This window comes from Melanostigma gelatinosum, assembly GCF_949748355.1.
Source record: "Melanostigma gelatinosum genome assembly, chromosome: 14".
In the NCBI taxonomy this organism is placed as follows: Eukaryota; Metazoa; Chordata; class Actinopteri; order Perciformes; family Zoarcidae; genus Melanostigma; species Melanostigma gelatinosum.
This window is the reverse complement of record NC_136647.1, coordinates 2,337,501-2,357,057: the sequence shown is the minus strand read 5'-3', so window position 1 is coordinate 2,357,057 and position 19,557 is coordinate 2,337,501. Positions and strand designations below refer to the sequence as shown.

Below are 19,557 nucleotides of genomic sequence, written 5' to 3'. Positions count from 1 at the left end.
CTCCTCTGGCATCACAATGAGATCCTTTTTGTTTTGTTTGGACTGAAGATGTGCTTCACAACCTTGTGCTTCACATTCTGTGTGAAGTAAGTAAGTAAGTATATATATATATGTATATATATATATATATATATATATATATATATAAATAAAACAAAACAAATGAAAAAATAAGAATAAAAACGTCCACATCCTGGCTAGAGATGGGGCTCGATAGCATTGTGTTGAGTCCGATTCTCAAATCTGAATAATTTTAAATTGTTTATCAAATGTCAGGTTTACTGTTAAACTTTTAAAAGTGATTTACTTTTCAGTAGAACCTGCAGAACCTTTTACACGTCGAGAACATGGTCATGAGAACAAAGGTTCGGCTCTACGAATGTAAACCTGAAACAACTTTAACTTAAATTATATTGAGCTCAGTTTTAACAGACGGACGACTTTTCTTTGAGACTTTGTGGGAAAAAAAAGGAAAATCTATTTTGCTTTCCTAAATCTCCATCATGAGAGATTATTTATACCAACCCTCATATCTCGTATCTATACGTTTCCTGGCCGAAATTCCACTTTCTTGTATTAAATGATGCATAATAAATGCATGAATAAATTTCTTTTGATGAAATGCAAGAAATCTTGAAGTGTTGATAAATTGAATCCCTTTAATTAATGCACAGTCATGCTGCGTTTCGATTAGCTAGTGCACATTCAGACTGTGGCGGTCGGACAGAAGCGTTAATGTCTTCATTTTAACCCAAAAAGCCCAAATGAGAGGTTTTGATTAGAGAATCGTTATGAATGACTATCGGAGCCCATCCCTAGTCCTTCCTCCGAGTCCTAGTCACCCGCCGCCTCTGCTCTGGTTATGTGTGTGTGTGTGTGTGTGTGTGTGTGTGTGTGTGTGTCATGGATGGAGGACAGAGACGGACGTCTGTGGTGCTGCCTGTCTCTGGATCAGTCTTAGCTTACGTGATCGTGACAGCCACTGTTTGGTTCCATGTCTCAGAGGACCTGTCAAACCGGCTCTTCATCCTCATCCTCCTCCTCCTCCTCCTCATGGAGCTTATCGGTACGGTGGTTCGGGCTGTTGAGGGTTCGGCCTGTAAAGCTGCTGCACTCTCACCGGCCGCCCGTGAGCCGCCCAGCCGCCCGGTAACTGTCCGATGACCCTGAGGCCGACCGGCTGGTGGCCGTGTCCCGGCAGCGGGTTGCCGGTGCCGAGGATATGGGCCCGATGACCCAGCTGGGGCTCGGGCGGCGGGGTGCTACTTTGGTGGCTCGGAGCCGAGGCGGGGGGAGAGACGGGGTAATGTGGGAGGAGGATGGCGGGCGTGAGGCCGTAGCGGACCTGGAACACCCTGAGGGGTCCCTGGGCTACGAAGCCGTTGGGCCTCTGAGGCTCCTGAGGCTGCTCCGAGTCCTTCTTCACCTCTTTGCTCTCCGCCGCCGACGTCGTCGTCATCGCCGTCTTCTTGGCTTTGCTCGGCGGCCGCTTGGCCCGTGCGGCGTCCTGCATCTTCTCCGCCTGAGCCCGCCGGACGTGGTACGTCTTCCTGGAGCTTTGGAAGGAGTCCAGGAACTCGTCCAGGCTCACGTTTCCCTCCATGAACTTCTCCAGCAGCTCCTGTGAAGCGAGGCGCAGACAAATAAACCCACAGCGGCACACAAAGGGAGGAGGGGGGGCGTTTAAACAAACTCCTCTCAGGATGAAGAGGATCTCATTTACCCGTGAACTCTGGCACAGTGTGTCGGCCGTAATGTTTCACTGTAAGTACATTTTACACCGCTGACTAAATGAGATGCAACTGTTACTTTTGGCGACGCCTGAAAGCCTCGCAGATCCGTCTGTGTGCGTTCCCAGGATGTGAGGAGCTTCTTCTGAACGAGGACAGAAGTTATATTTGTGACGTAATCACTGCACCGACCACAGGGAATGATTAAAAGCCAATTCTGAATGAGCTTCACAGGCCTTGGGACTGACAATAAAGGTTTTATTTCACATTGTGGGAGAGAAGATATTGAGCGTTATGTGTGTTTGTGTGCACTTAAACAGTAAAGATGCTGTTGGTTTTACGTAATCGGGGGAAGGGATTAGAGAAACACATTTCATGGTTGCGTATGAAAAAGACTTGGTTCAGGTGAAGTGTCTGTGTGGAGGGATGGATTTGGGATAATTTCATGCAAAGTCAGACCAAAGGTGAAACAGACACAAAGCTCCAAATTTGACGGTTTCCGGCTTTATTATTTCTAAGTCCGACCCGCCGATACTGTGAGGAAACGCTGTTTCATCATCTCGTCTCACTGTGCAAATAAAACTGTGTTTGTGGCTGAACAATGAGAATGTCTTCTTTCCATGTCTTTAATCTGAAGAAACATCCTAAATGACTCATTGATTATAATCGATGTTGCTGCTGATGTTTCAGTCGATGGACTGATCCGTTGTTTCGGGTCTAAATGTCTCCATGTCCCGTGTAACCGGGTTTCTCCTCGAGTGCACAGACTGACCTGCTGCCCAACTGAAATATGGTTCACGAAGTCAAATACAAAGAGTAGTTTAAAGATACTGATATCTAGAAAAGTGCACTGCGACTTAAAGGATAAAAACCTCATCAAAAGGCGTGTTAGTCCGTCTCTTTATACCGTCTGACCTCCCTACGAAACAGGTCACTAATATTCAGTTTCTTTTTAGTTTTACAAAAGGCTCAAACAGCTGCCCGCTGTGTTTGTTTTTTAGCAAATCATGTTCGGGACTATTTTTAGCAGCGGATTATTACATATTCATGGCAGCAGGATGGCGTTTGTGGGATTAAGTCAAAATAAACTACAGCCAACGTGTCACGCAGAGCAACGTTACGGCTCTTTCGTGCGGTTTTCTTTATCATTTGTTTTGCACAACAATGGAGCTCTTTGGCATAAACCAGGCTTTAGATACACAGACCATACTGTTTATTCGGAGAGATTTGAGAAAAATATAGATTATCACCAGATTTGTTTTGTTAAAATCTAAATTCAGAGCATTGACACAGCAACAAACCACGATTTCCTCTTCTCCATCTCTCCCTCTCCACTTTGTTTACGTAGCAGGCTCAGCCGCCGCCGCCGCCATGTTGAGAGCCGTAGGAGACACTCCTTCAATCAAAGACATGCTCGCAATTTAGGATTTAGCACCGTAGGACTGTTTGAAAGGCTAAATCAGAGCCTCAGTGTTCTTCTCACACAGCCTCCTTCACTGCTGCTGTCCACTGGTCAGCCCTGCCGTGTGATTGGTTTATTGAGTCTCCTCCCACTGAGTCTTCCCCCACTGAGACAGTTCCTCCATCTGGTGTGGAGGCTGTTAAATAACCTCAGGGTGCAGGGAATGTTATTGGCCTTTATTACCAACATACAACAGCTGTTACAGGCAAACGCTCATTTCATTTTAGTGTGTGTGTGTAAACGATAATCTGCTTCACGTCTAATGTGTGTGTGTGTGTCAAATAAATTGTTAATAAAGCACAGAGCCACAGCTGAGTCTTGACGTTGATTAACATTCAAATATTTAGTATAATCCTGTGAATCGACTGGCTTTTGAAAAATGATTCATCGTTTGATTGACATTCTCTTCTCAAACATTCAGCGTTTATTTATCTCGGCAGCAAAGAGAATATTTTGAGACGTCGCCTCTTGTTATTTACTCACAATATCATGATATTTTGTCGACAAAGCGATTCATTGAGAAATGATTATGCCGAGTGTGTCAAATGAACAAATACCACATTGATCGGTCGTCCCAGTCGGTTTGTCTTTGGTACTTTAGATTTAGTTTTGATTCATAAATTAAAATGTCGTTAAACTTGGTCATTTTGCAGAGAAGAAGCATTTAGTTTACTTTATGACTGACAGACATGTCTCATTAACAGCTAATTACAGTTTGTCTATATTTCTGCTCCTCCACAGTTTACAATCTCTTCATTAGCAGCTACTTGATCTTTGACACGATAGAAACACAGAAAACTGGTTTTCTTTCTCAGATGAAAGAAAGAGGAGAAACTCTGGACACTCTGTGTTATGAAGCCAGATATCCAGTTTTCTGAAGGTTGCTTTCTCTCTACATGCGTGTGTGTGTGTGTGTGTGCACGACAAAAACCACGATAAGAGAAAACATCACGTTGTCAGCAGTGCAGCCCCTTTTGGCATCGAACCGACGGCTTCAGCAGAGAGAACGAAGCGGCGAGTTGAAACACAAACCGCTTTGCTGTGTGTGTGTGTGTGTGTGTGTGTGTGTGTGTGTGTGTTCCTCAGCTGTAGCTCTGCTTAAAGGTTGGAGGGTCATTTGAATTGATTGAATACGAGCCCCGAGGACAACACGGCGCGTTGTGTTTCCTTCACCAGATTTCTGTTTTCGTGTTGGTACCTGACGAGGAATCCTCCTAACGAGGACGCTCGTTTGACTTTAGGCATCAGAAGAAGAAGAAGAAGAAGAAGAAGAAGAAGAACCCGGCTTCACAGTCAGGGATTTTATTTTGTTGAGGCCGTGGGAAGAGGACATGCTCTTCCAGACATTCACGGTCACGGAGGCACTGCTGTGATTACTTCTTTGTAAATTCTGATTGATGTTTCGGATCGGAAACGGCTGCATTTCTTGTCACAAAAAAACCCCAAGACGGGTTTTTCTCTCACTGAAGCAACGAGAGAGATATCAGGTCGACTAAATCACAGAGCCTCACTTCGATAGTTTAAAGTGTATTTATATAGAAAATCTAAAGTAGACGATAACGGACCAGACGTGAACTGATACGATCGTCTCTCTAACGGATGTACGGAGGCTGTGCGGGGCTGCTTGGCATGAGCTGGGTGTTGCTTAATCAATCAGTGGGACAGCGGCTATAATGAGTCACGGAGGTATTGATCGGAGGCGGGTGAGGTGGGGGAGGTGTGCAGAGCCCGGAGCAGCAGTGTGGGCTTCTTCTGCGAATCCCTCGCAGTCCTGATGGAGGCCAAGACAACATGCAGGACTTAAACAGGACCACTTGTGAATGCATCGTGATCCTTAAGAACTACTGTAAACCTGCAGGGTAATTTGTATGAAATGCAAACCAAAGATAACCGTTTTATTCCAACAAGGACCTTCCTCAGAAAAGATCTTTGGAGAAACATCAGAAAAGCTCCTTCAGCCTCCAAGGCTCTGAGTGGGCGGGACTTTGTGTGTGTTTGATTGACAGCTGAGCCGGTGGGAGACACAAAGTGAATCACTGCTGCCAGAGAAATGTTTAGCGTCAAAGCTGAACAATGTTTACACTTGCAGCGATGTTTCGAAGCTGTTTAAATACCCGTGTTTGGATTTATTCTACATATTCTAGCCGTTAAATGTATTTCAGCTCATCGGTTTCCTCTTTATATACTGGTTGACGTTGTCAGTGGTGGAGTCCGCCATTGCATGAATCAGAGATAAATCATCAGAAAGCCTGAAACCTGTAGAATCGGAATGCAGGACTGTCAGAACACAACGCAGCGTGTGGAGGGATTCCACAGGCTGCCGTGGTGGGAGTGGGTTCAGCAGCTCTCAGAAGCTCACTGTACGTACATGCGTCGAGATCACGTTGCTCAGAAGTGGGTGGGCTGTCAGCTCGACTGCAGGCTTTTCAAGAATCCTCCACAACGTGCTCTGCCAAAGTGACGCAAGACTGTCTGATTCTCACAAGAAAAGAGAGGATTTTAGTTTCTCTTACCTCTGAATGCTCCTCGGCACGAGCCACCTCCTCCTGCAGGAGGTTCTGTGCCGTCTGCAGGCTGTGCTTCTCACCGTGAGCCTCTGCAACGACAGAGAGAGAGACACCGCTGATGCATTGTGGGGAGAGAGCGCGAGAGAGGAAGATAGGGGTACGAGACGGAGGAAGAATCCAGCAACCAAGAAAACCACAGCGGAGAAAATTATTTTCCAAATCACACAGAGCCTCGAGGGTTTGTGCTGACGAGGAGATGGTGCTGATGCTGTGGACAGTAGTTGGCTTGAATTAAGGAAAAAGCCGGCTGTAAATATTCAACTTTTGGCGATTTTGAGACGCTGGTCTTAGTTTCGTTTGACCACGAAACCGAAACCCACTTCGAAGTCTCATTTCTGCCATCTACTTTACATTACTTTCTCAGATGCACCACTTCGGTTTGTTCCCTGTTTGCAGTCAATAGATCTATAAAACTAAAACAAACGATTAATTATCCGAGCGCTCATCAAAAACGATCGAAGCGAGCAGCTCACAAAACCACAGCGACTGTAATCCGCCGCCGAACATTCAACACCAGCTCGTATCTACTTTATATCAAGATGAAGCCAGGAGGCGACGGGAAGTGGTTTAGTTGTTGTGATGCACGAGTTCAGCAAACTGTCAGGAGACTCGGTCATGTCTAACCTGTCTGAGCATCTGTTTGCAATATCAGCGTGTTCCCAGAGCTCAATGTTGACACGACCGACAGGACCGGAGGCCGAAACTACACAAATCTGACCCGAGCTGTAGAAGAAAATGAAGGAAAATCCTGAGAGCTTTGAAATATATTAACAAATTACTTTAGGATACTTTGGAAGCACATGAATTAAGTTGAATTAAAACAAACTTTTGTTGATAATGAAATTGTTAGAGATGTAAGATTGAGGATATTTAGTGCGACTTTTAGGTCGCGAGGATATCATTAAAAGATGCTTCTTATAACCCCAAAACGTACTTAGGAATACTCACGTTTTTAAGTTTTATAGCCTATATAAATAAATATAGGCTCTTAAAGTGCTCTTGTATGGTTGTATCTCCCTCTTATTATCTATTTTTCCACTTCTCCATCTGTACTTTCTGTACAGCTGCAACAGCTGAGTTTCCCCCTCGGGGGCTCAATAGAAGGCGGATCTTATCTCGTCTTAAACAAACCGGCTTCGTGCCGTCGACCAGCGTTTGAATTCACTTATTTTTTCATCATGAAACGAAGTAAACTAAACATACAGGAGGCCCCACTAACGCCTCGTGGAGGCCACACAGCCCGGTTAATAAATACGCATCAGCGCAGCACGTACGCAGCATGTGTTCACCTCCCGGGGATCTCGGTCGCTCATCATTACGAACACGCTTGACCCAGCTGACTGCGAAGTGCGTCGTGTCCCTCCAAGAGACGCTGTGACCGTGTTCAGTGCAGACTGAGGGGCAAAAAAAGGTCACAGTAATGACTCCAACTCTGAAGCCGCTGGGGGGGGGGGGGGGGGGGCATTGTGTGCAGGCTGATTCTCTTTAAATGTATTTCTAAGCAGAAAACATTGCGTCTTCGACAAACCGTCACAGCAACGTTCTGTTTCCTATAAACGCCGTCCACCTCGGCATTAATAATCCATCGCTCCACGTTACATCTCCGCATTCTGGCCGTCATTGTGTGAACAAGGAGAAGTAAAACAAATTTTTTTTTAAATGCAAGCAACGCATTAAGGAATGGCCTCTTTCGTGAACCCCCGACACGGCAAAATGTGGGGAGACGGGGGTGTAATGAGAGGTGACAGCCAGGCACCAGTTCCCCTCGAGCCTCGGCTGCCGAGACGGGCAGTGAGGTCAGGTGTCAGAGTCAGCGTTAACATCCCCTGCAGCCGTCTGAACCCAGACCTCCACGTGTTCTCGGAGGACTCGTCCTGCTGGAAACACTGATCGATGTGACAGTTGCTGAGCAGCAACCTCTCTGCAAACAGCTGATGTCAACGCGTTAATAGACCAACGCTGAAGCTGGCGGAGGCCTCCGGTAAACTCTGAGATAGAGTACAGGAAGTGTTCAACCGTCTGACGGCAGATAGAGGCTCTCGTTTTTGCTGCGATTTGGTCCTGAAAAGCATAAATACTATAAATAACAACCGTCAAAGGTGACGAGTGGACGGTTGAAGTCACGGTTTTCCGGCTTTGAGGAGGGCGATGGACACAAAATGGAGGACTTTTCTTTTCTTATTAATATTTATTTTGTTCTGTACAACTACTGTGACGGCCACAAAGAAACCGTAAACGAACAAAAGCATAAACGTTCTGCAGTACGACGGACTTCCAGCCACCGGCAGAGCGCGAGCGAGAACAGACAATGAAACAGAGGAAGCGAATGACAATGTTTTCTTATTATATATTCATATTTATTCACCCATAATCTAGCAAACCTTGGTTTGTCAGTGTTCATTTTTAAAGTGCATTTGTTTTGACAGAGATCGTTACGGTACAAGGCTGCAGGTCTGGCTCTAAGTTTGAAGAATAAAACTTGTTTTTTTTTTTCAAAGGAAATTTGTCAGTTTCTGGAGGAAGATCTTAAGCATCAAGCACAACCTTTTTATTGTTAAAGAGTACTTTAATACAATCATACTCCGTCATATTTCATGTTTACACTGGCACCCGGATGCCTTGTGTTGGTGAATCATCATGTTTTATTCATTTTCAGGCGTGCTAGTATGAATGGGAATCATTCAGACAACGATGTTTTATTAACGGAAACCTATGCGTGTGAATGTGTGTAGCCTCAGTTTCACGGCACGATGGGATGCTGAGGTTGACTTAAGGCCTTCAAGGACTCCAACAACCACGCATAGCGATTGGCCAGCACACACAGGGCCCTGTTGGAACAGTGATCGGAGGGTGTGGCGATTAATAATTACACTCTCAGCCAGTCATCACCGGACTCTGAGCACGTTGTGCTAAACTACAGCGAGGATCGACAAATGAAGAAAGGACCACGCCAGTAAATCATGTTGCTGTCTGGCTGGTGCAGAGCGACATGACGTGAACACGGCAGCACAAATCCTGCAGCCAGAGGCAGAAGTCAATCAGTAGAACGACGATTGAAAATGTGATCGCATCAAACGCTGATATTTCAGTCGTAATTCTTTTGTCTCTCATCACATCGTAGCCGACGTGGTGCAACTGTATTCAAAGAATAAAAACACGGCGTGCGACGAGCTCCGCTAATCAAATGTCTTCCGCTGAAACAAGCAGGACGGTGAGTTACAATAATGGACCAGTCTGGTGTGTGTGTGTGTGTGTGTGTGGTTAATCTGTAGCAGTTTGGTGTCGTTTGCATGTGATTTAATGAAGGTAAACACAGCGGCTGGTTGAGCAGAAGGGCATTACACTGACACTGCACCTCCAACAGGCTGATGGACACATCTGCTCTCTTGCTTTCATACAGCAGAAATCATCTGTGGACAACAGATGCAGTGAGAAGCGTTCGTTCAGAGACAGACTGTCCTGCTTTGATCAGATTAAACACATCTACTCGTAGGAGAGTGTTTCACTTCAACACTGAAGTTACATTGAAGACATTCGTCCATTATTGCAGATCATGATGTTTTTTTCGTGCAGCATGGAGATCGATCACATGGAAGTGAAGCGTTTATCGCGGAGACAGCTGTGACATGAGACTTTTTACATGCTTGTGCGCCGGTCTGGTGAAATGCAAACCAGGAATGATCCGAAATGTCAGTAAAATATCAGTGCACGATGGCTTTTATCTCTCGCCCCTTAAGCAACAACAGATTTCCACCTTTCACGCCTGACCCGCCACCAACATCGTCTCCGGCCGATCAAAGGCTTCGAGAGACATCAATGCGACCGACTGCTGGAGCGCCAGCTGGAAAACAACACGGAGAAGCCACGGGTCGATGGTAATACACACAAATTATAAAAACAAGCTGCTAGCTCTGCAGTACAGAGCGGCTTTTTGAGAAATCAAGTGAATGAAATGTAGTTTAACGTGCCAGCCCAGCGTTCCGCTGCTGACTACACACAAATAGGTCACGGTATTACAGATGAGGCCTTGCAGGGCGCGGATGTATCGGAGGCTTGAAAATTAGCCAGCGATGTCGGCAGTGAATTAAACACCACCGCGGCGTGTTTGTCCTCCGCTGACACAGCGTCACAGCAGACCTGAGAGGCTTTGTGCTACACACCCAGCACACAACGTGCGATAACAGCGTCACAGCTATGAACAAAGCCGAGAGGAACACTTTCAAGTTCCGTGACTTCTTTCATTCCCTCCGTTGTTCGAGTTGAGGCTCGATGATCTCTCCTTGGCCTCTTCAGTGCTGGTCGTGGGATAAATGTTCTGGCTTTGAGACAGCCGTCTGATGCCAGAACCCATGTTCCTACGAGGGGGAGGAGCTGCTCTGACAGCTTGATATTCAATCGATTTTTTCACTTTTTTTATATTCCCAAGTGGAAAGTCACTGCAGTCTTTCATCCATGTCACTGCTAACTCCATTGTTGCTTTGGGGGGTTGGAGTTTCACGTTTTCCCTCTAAACAAACCAGGTCAAATGGCAGCAGTGTGACTGGGACGGAATAATTCAATTATTTTTATTACAAAATTGTTGTTTGAGAAAGAGTGGAGCAGTTAAACTCGCCAAGACTTTAAATTGTGACTTACGTGATTAAGAGTGCGTTAACGAGCTGCAGTAAGTAACTCTGGTTCATTCCAGCCGGTAATATACAGTATATATGGGTATGTATGTAGTAGTGTTGTTGTTGGTGGATTCAGGTCGTGTTGATGCTTTCTTTCACGTTCTAGAGGCATTTATTTTACGTTCACAGAGAAGAGGCACTCGAGCCAGAACTCTGGGTTTTGGTTCCTCTTTAATATGCCGTCTGTGTGCCGCTGTCTCCACTATTCACACTTGACCAGAGATGGTTTTGACAAAGAGAGAATCTGGACCTCCAGGATTCAGGGCTGTGAAAAAAAAGATTATTTTTACAGATATTGCGATAAGATTTGCAACATTAGAGGGAAAGATAAATTTTACTTTTCTCATTTTCATTGAAAAACATGATTATGGTTTTTGTGGAGATCTGAACCGAACAAAGATGTTTTCTTAAGTCTGTAAAATATAACGTGAAGGCCAGGACCATGATATTTCATTTTTAATGGAACGTGATACACACATTCACCCAAAACAAATATTACTCCTCCCGCGATTTTGAAAACTGCAGCAGGCTAAATTAAGAGTTTGATTTTCTCGAAATGTGGATGATTTGAGCAGCTCGTCCTCTCAGCATGTTAACGTTAGCTTAAGCAGCTACAGTGCAGACCTTACTTATCAGTTTATTATCATCAACATAATATAACCTACAAAGCGGTTGTGATTGATTCAATGAGTAATGAAATATCTCAGAAAACATCAGCTAAATGGTCAATTTTGCTCTTTAGAAATTGACTTTTAACTGAGAAACTCAGGAGGCTCCCAACAACAAGAAACTGCTTTATTTTAACATATTCAAATAACGTAGAACAAACATTAAAGATGCTTCATATTTAGTTTTAAATTATGTAGACCACAAACCGATGTTTCTGACGAATGTAAATATCACAGATATTAGATATAGAAATCAACACTTGGCAGCTTTATGTTGGAGTACACAACCAAGCTGAAACGGCCTCTACCGGGTATCAAACCGCCGGGTTTGGAAGGTGGGAGACAGGAACTTGGCCGCCGTGCTTTGTCTGACAGCTTTACCGTAAAAGTGAGTCTGACCCGACCACCTCATAAAATATATCTAAAATATCTCCAGAGACGCATTCGGATCTTTCACATCCTTCAAACCCACAAGTGACTTGAGTAAAATGCTTTTACTCAGATGTGAATATGGAAAGCCCCAAACAAAAGAGCTTTGAAAGTCTCGTCTCACAGTTCACATTCATTCAGTTCTGCTTTGAAGGAAACAAACAAACCCGTAATCCCACTTTGATGACCACACCCAGCATCACAGATAGAAGAACGGAAGTAAGACGCAGCGAGTACAGACCTGCAGGATGAACGTGTTGACCTCCACTCGTTCTGAACTGGTGGGAGCGCGGAGGGTTTACTGGGTGGTCGTGGGTTTAAGTTAGATTTGATGTTACATTTCACTTATTTTGTTGTCACAAGAACGTCACGTCTGCACTCTCTTAATGTAACGCATGGATTGGCACACGAAGAACAGGAGACACAAGAAGGATTGTAAGAGACAAAAGGTGCCGTCTAGTCGACTGGAGGAGTCAAACTGCTGGAAACATTCAATGGCGACAAAATGGTCTTCAAAGTCCACCTTCAAAGGTTTAAGTACACTTCCTTAATACTTCAGAATGGATCAGTTAGTCGTGTGAACAAAGCTTTTTTATAACACAACCAATAACCCTACAAAATAACGTCGTATGTGAAACGACTCTCGTCTTGTAAGTAATAAGAAGCTCCGACTGTGGGTCACAAGCTAGTGGGCTAGTCATGCTAACGTTTGTGGCTCACGTTGGAGCGGACAAACAAACTTACTGTTGGTTGGAAACCACAACCCAAACTCTTTATATCCAGAGTTCTGTTCGTACAACAGCCCCATACGAACCCCTTCAGCACGCATGGACATAAGAACACAGCACACTAGCCACTGATGCGTTCCAGTGTTTGAGGACATAAGAACACAAAAGTTACTCTGTGTTGTGGCTGCAGTGCGTTCTGGTTCGTCACCTGAAACACCTGAATTCTTAACGGTTTTTATCGTGTACTTCTAACTGTATCAGTGCAGACAGGAGCTCGTACTCGTTGATTCATACTTAGTGACACCATATCTGACACTGTGTGCGACGCTTTAAAAATAGCACCGTCGCTGTCCCTAAAATATCTCCTGTTGATCTGAAGCTGTCAACATGTTTAAACATCAGAAACAGGCCTGAGGCTAAATAAACACATACACACTATTGCTTTTTATCTTGAGGGATTTATTCTAATACTACTTCTTGAAGACGTCACAAAATGTTCACAAATCATATCTGCAAAAAGTTCACTGACAACTTCTATCTTTTTTTTAATTCTACAATATCTCTTATCTCTCTTCACATCATGGTTTTGATTTGATATTGACAAGCGAACCAGCGACTTTAAGCACAAAACCAACTTCATTAACATTTGACCAAAACCACAATCTTTCCCTGAATACCAAAGTGCTGTCGTTGCCTAAATCTAACCACACTCAGGCGCCAAAGTCCTCCACTTTGTGAGCTCACCAGGCACCTCCCTTCTACAAAACGTTGCAGAAAACAATGCTGGCAGCAACAACAAATTAGGAGTATAATAATAATAATTAATAAATAAATAAATAAATAAATATATATATATATATATATATATATATATATATATATATATATATATATATATATATATATATATATATATATAAATAAAGAAACAGGGTCTTTTAAAAGAACAGGGTCACGCACATGTCGCAGACAACGTATACGTCTCTGGTAGAGACCTGTCAATCACTGTGTAGCCCCGCCCTAAAGCATCCCCTGCTTTATGGTCTGTGTGACTCTAAATGGACCATAATGTACTAAATGAACATCATGCTGTATTGAAGAAGACTTGAAACTAGAGATTGAGACATAAACTCATGTTTACAATGTTTACTGAGGTAATAAATCAAGAGAGAAGTAGAGTCATTTTCTCATAGACTTCTATACAACCAGAGGAGTCGCCCCCTGGTGGACACTAGAGAGAATGCAGCTTTAACACATGAAGCTTTGGCTTCACCCGTCAGAACTGGAGGTTGCCGCCTGGTGTGAAGGGATCTTTATCTTTTACGTCAGTGCCGGTGATTAGCATCACAGCTAGCAGCAGAAAGACGCCAGAGGGAAATGGATGCTAATAATAGCGGTGAGAAGCTGTCTGTAACTGTAGACGTTGAGGAAACACTCCACCTCTCAACAACAACCTCTGATCAACGTCTCCTCCGATCCACTCCACAGTTTGTCTCTGCTGCGCCTCCTCATTCATCTCTTTTGTTCCCCCCTCCGCTCCTCCTCTCCTCCTCCCTTGTTGCAGCAAATGAGAATCAGATGCTTTGCAAAAGGAAGGACGGACCCCCACCCATCCTGCTCTGCTGGGGAGGTGGGACAAGCATCTGTGCAATGCTCGCACACATCGACAGGAAGTTTAACATTCCACCCAACTTCCATCACCGGCCAGCAGCTGAGGCACAAAGTGGTTTCACTACAGTGAACCAAGAACTGGGCCAAAGACGCTCACACTCATAACAGTCACGAAGAAGCAGCAGTTGACGTTACCGCTGGTAATTAATGCAGCAGGATTTATTTTATCGCCTGCTCTCGGCTCTGTACACGAAGGAATTTTCTAAAGCTTGCCCCCCCGAGAGGCTTCAAATGTAGGGCTAAAGGCTCAAGAAGACATCCTCTAGTGCTGCCCTGTCAGGAAGCATGACTTGCCCCCTAAGCAAAGACAAGACCCCTCTTTCACCACAGAACATTCCTTGACAACTGCTGCAAGCTTCCTGCTGGCATTTTGATATGCTCCATTTAGTTCCCATGACTGAAAAACTCTCGCTGACGCTCTGAAGCTTTTTTTCCCATCGTACTCTGATGTGAGGCGCCCCTTATTCTCAGCACCCGCCACAGTGTCACAGCGAGTCAAGAGCGATTGAATGTTTTCAAAATAAAGCGTGCGGTTGAGGCGGTTTGACTGCAACTGCAAGGTGAGACGACGAGGAGCCAGTGTGGAACGTCATGATGAGTTTTACCCTGAAGTGGTGAGGAGGACGCAACCTTTTCTCAGATTTCTTCTTTTGGTTTGTTTTCACTGACGTCTGGTTAAAAGTTTAAGTAAATAAGGACAATAGTCAGCAGTTTACGGTCATTTAGGAACAGAAACATGTAGCTTTCACTTTCACTTAGCAAGGCCACATTTACACAACCAGTGACGTCGTCCTCACAACCACACACTCTTCTTGATGTTGGGTCAAACTCACCAAGCTGACTCCGTTTTTCCCAGCACGCGGTTGCCAGGTTGGACAGTTCCCGGTATTTCTCCGCCAGTTGGAGTTTGCCGTTGCAAAGGCGGGGTCGCCGGGCGAGGCTGTCCTCGGCCAGGCTCCGATTGGTCGTCTGCAGCGTCTCCCGGTCCACTTGGAGCTCCTGGAACTGAACAGAAGTACAAAGTCAACGAGTGTCGGATTCGTCTATCGCGCATGTGTAGCAGTGTCACCCTAAAGTATGGACAGGATGTTATAAATCCTTCTAAACGTACGTGTGGATTAGGCTTTTATTTTGAAGGCTGTGTGTTAACCCCACTATACTTACACTACAATCCTGCTAATATAATTTTTGGGGAATATATGTTTGAATATAGAATTCATACACTTTTCTGCAGAAGGTGATGCGTTATAAGAGGTGATTTAGAACGTGTTGATCGGACACTACATGTGTACTTTTTTCCTTTCAGTATTCTGTATTTGCTTTATATTAGAGCTCATTTGCAACTATTTTGATGTTGAATCTCAATGTTTAACTCATTTTTCAAGCAAATAGGTGGGAGGACTTGTTGATTTCTTCTCTTTTCCATCCTTGGAACTAGAACATCTCTTCGTTTGGACTGTTTAACGGACAAAACAAGACATTTGAAGACGTCGTATCGAGCTCTGGACTGTTCGTGGTTGTTATAGACGCGCAGAGGACATTCATGCAGGAGAGACCCTGTGGATGTTTAGGGTCTCTACAGTCGCAGGAGCGTGATGTTGGTGCCTTGCAATAAACAGCTGGACGACAGTTGCAGTGGTTCTTGTTTCAACACAATGCAGAAACAGACCCACGACAGTTTGAGTTCACACAAACCTGAATCACCCCCGAGAGGAAGTCGCTGACAGACTCCTCAGCCCACCGGCCCCCTCACATTATTACAGGAGTCCAACAAACATGAGACATCAAACCGTGGAAGCCGACACCGTATCTCTCATATCAACCGCCGCCCGTCATGTTCACACTTTTAAAAGTAGGTCACTTTTGAAAACTGGAATTATTTTTGTCTGACAAATCAAAGTACACTGGAATAAAATCCTCTGAGCATTCGTGTTGTTGAGCTTGAGAATGATGATTTTGAGAGCCAGAAATGTCAAAACTAAGGCGAACAATAAGTATGAAGAACATATTCTCTAGGGTAATCGCCGGCACTAGACCATAAGAAAGCTATAAATTATTCAAATGAATGCCACTCCCTTGAAGCTGTAAAGAAGCCGGTCTGTGTCTCAGACACAAAGACACTCTGTGAGTGTGAATCGTCTTTGACTGCCCCGTCCAGTCGCAGCATTCCGGCGGCTTGTGTTCCTGCTCGATCGCTTCTCTTTCAACAGTCAAGTCACTTTAGAGCCCGAAGGCCGTTTTCGCGCCGGTCCGCTGCTGCGCGGTGCATCCGTCTCACATTTTACGGGTCATCAAAAGGATGCACGAGTCCCAAGTTCAGAGAGGAATGTGCAGAATGTGCCGTGTAGTAAAACAGAAAAGGCCCGCTGAGTGCAGTGAAGGAGACACCACGACACCGCTGTTCATTCTTAAAAACGTTCCCCAGCGAGAGGAAAGAACACACGGACGCACCGCTCCACCATCGGTCCCGCTGCCTTCCAAATGGTCAAAACGGCGGCTCCACTTCCTGCTTTTGGCTCGTCTCCTTCTGTGGTTTCAACACGTCGGACCACGAGAAATGCACCAAAGAGTTCCTCTCTCACCCCGAGCGAGGCTCCAGCTTCATCAGCCTCCTGTGGGCCGAGGCCATCCAGTGAGCATGCGGCCTGAGGTGGAGATCGACGGGTGGCTCAAGTCTTTTTCCATGAAAGGGAATTATTCATGGGCCTGCGGGACGGCACAACCTGCTCAGCATGAAACGACATCGACTCCTCAACTTAGAGGAGCCTTCGGCAGCCGAAGAGTCACATTTCACACAAAGGAAGAGTGAATATTGGACAGAAACACGACTAATGCTGCTCTGGAGCTGCTGGATGTGTAAACAGGCAACGGTTTAGCCACCAAGTTCATCAACATTATGTAGATATTGTGTTCACGGCTCGTTGTTGCAGGTTTTGCATGAATTTGTGATGCAGATGGTCATTAAGTTGTTTTCGGGCTACATGCCTGAATCAGAAATGAATCTTGTTTGATTTTTGGCTTTTGTTTGGTGTGTTCTTTAGAAGACAGAGCGGTTTCCCTCTGCATCCAGTTCTTATCGAACCGTCTCAAACTATTCCTTTACACGTTGTCTCAACACAAGCAGCCTTACAAGAACTCAGCAAAGCCTCAAAATGACACATTTGATTTAAACCTGGAACTATCTGATCAAAGAAAACGATGAATCTGAGCTTTTAGTGCTTCGACGTTGATTCTCAGCGCTGCAGATTGATGACCGTTCACCTCAGTTTCGTGGAAACACAATGAAGTGACTTGTAGCTGGTTGTGTGTTCAAGTTATTATTCATGAGAACATGCAGAACGCTCAGCAAATCAGGCATGAATCACCACGGACGCTTTACATTACGCTCATTATCAACATGAGATGAATGAATATGGAGAGGAGATACATGAAACCAGCGAGCCATGAGAACACACAGTACATGTGATATACATGTATGATGTACTCTATGTACAGTAAAGTAGATGACATCACTGGGGGAGAAACGTCCTCTGCAACCAACACAAGCTCTCTATTATTAGTTGCTAAAACAAACCCCTGAAGCTCGGGTATTGTGCGACCTCTCGGTGACATCACATCCCCGCTCAGTCACAGCAGGTTTCAAATGTCACATCCTGGGCGTCCGGAGAACCAGAGCCCATGAGCAATGTCTGCCTTTTGTGTTGTCTGTGCAGTGATCACAGGACCTGCTTTTCGCTTTCTGACGTGCAGATAAATGAAGGGAGAAGATGCACGATGGTCATGTTTCACTGCACGCACACACTGTTGTTACTCCCACACCATAGACACACACGCAGCTCTATCCTCGGTGTTTGAGCACCCCCTCCTCGGCAAACCTAATCAAAATGGGGCCCATGGAAAAGTTTGGGGAACCACTGGTACTCCTTGTGTTGGTGTGAGACAGATAGAAGGTTCAGTACACAACAGGAAGGGCATCATGTAGCCCCGAGACGTGCCTCAGACATGGAGAGGAATGCACGTGGATTTCATTTCAAAACCTGCATTTTTTTTAGCCATGTTAATAATCAATGAAAGCATTATTCTTCAGATGTCTTGTGATTGGTAAGATAACTGCTCAATTCGGCTTTAATCAGATACACACAAGACCCAACGTGCTGCAGTAGAAGTACACTCTTATTCAGATTAACTCGGCACACCGCCGTCTCTTTTGCAGGAAGATGACTGAGGATGTTTTAGAAGTTTGAATTGTATGAGAATAAGTCTCGCTATAACTACTGAAGCAATGCCGAATGTAAGAGTACACCTTAAGCAGTATCATTTAAATTCAAGACATCTTATACCTCGTGTGCAGGTCCTCTAACGGAGGAAGAACCACTTAATGCAGCATGTTTTTAAAGGGAGTTCTTCGTAAGCACATAGCGGGCTCGTTCATGATGCTTCCTGCACAATAAGAAGCATTGTGCAGGAATAAAACGATCTCTTTATGCAGACCGCACAAATAAAACCCCTTTGTGTTTCAAGCAACTATTAATTCACCGCAAATTATTAGGAGCAATCTGACCACTCGCCACGCAGACAATCGATGAGCCATGTCGAGCGGTTTTACCTTTTCATTGAGTCGAAGGATTTGGTCCATTTTGTCGTCGTTTTGTAAAAGCTCCCTCAGCTCGCACGTGCTCAAAGCCCTGTAACCGTCCGGACACGTGTTCGACTCCTTCATGGTGGACATTTTTTATTCCTTATTCCCTTTAGAATAACGTCTGTGGACGGTTTAAGGAGACGTGAAGTCCGCGCGGCGGTTCACATCTCGCTCACATTGGAATGCGATGCGATCAGCACCGCATGCGGCAGCGTCAATACGAAGACCAACCGGCAACCACTACACTTCCGGTTAGCGCCTTCAGAATAAAACTTAATTTGCCTATTTTTCTATATTATTTCCTGATGATTTACATTTTCTTTTTATGATTATTGCTGTTGGCTACTTGTTTTTTCTTTTCTCGCACTATGTTTATTGTTATGCACCAAAATACCAAGACAAATTAATACATGTGAAAACTATAACCATGAATAAACAAAAACAAAGAACAAAAACTAGCTCAAATATTTTTTTTAAATTAGAAAAGACAGCAGACTATTCAAACAACATTACCATGATAATGTTTTATCAAACATTTAAAAGAGGAAGGAAGTACACAAAGATAAGATATCTTTATCAATCCCCAGAGAGGAAAGTCGGATTATTAACATAACCACTTTCACTAGTATCACCAAATAGAGCTAAAAACAGGAACTACATTGTTTCATGTATTTTCTTATCATTATGTTTTATATATTACATCACGGTGCATCTCATAGAAACCTTTGAAGCACCATTATTGTGACAGTTTAGAAGACTATTATACAAGTGTACATGAGGACTTCAGGTTACACTTCACACTTGAGTAATCTGGATATAATAGTTAGAACCCTCCATTAAGAGATATGAGTGTTTATACGGTATATTAAAAACTGTATACACAACACTTTACAGCCAGCAAACGGTCAAACATGCTAACATAATATTACCGTGAACATGACCGGATTAACCCGTCAGACGGCTCCTACTGACCTCTTGTTTCTTTCATTGTGT

General features: G+C 44.5%; 1 protein-coding gene across 1 annotated transcript; it reads right to left on the bottom strand.

Moving 5' to 3' along the window:
- Window positions 1-341: 341 nt before the first annotated feature.
- vps37d (VPS37D subunit of ESCRT-I) lies at window positions 342-18,672 on the bottom strand. The gene is made up of 4 exons (XM_079284032.1): window positions 18,532-18,672; window positions 14,759-14,930; window positions 5,706-5,788; window positions 342-1,621 (listed from the first exon to the last, which is right to left on the bottom strand). Exons 1-4 carry the CDS (start codon window positions 18,652-18,654, stop codon window positions 1,061-1,063), a joined length of 939 nt encoding a protein of 312 aa, XP_079140158.1. The 5' UTR covers window positions 18,655-18,672; the 3' UTR covers window positions 342-1,060.
- Window positions 18,673-19,557: the final 885 nt, after the last annotated feature.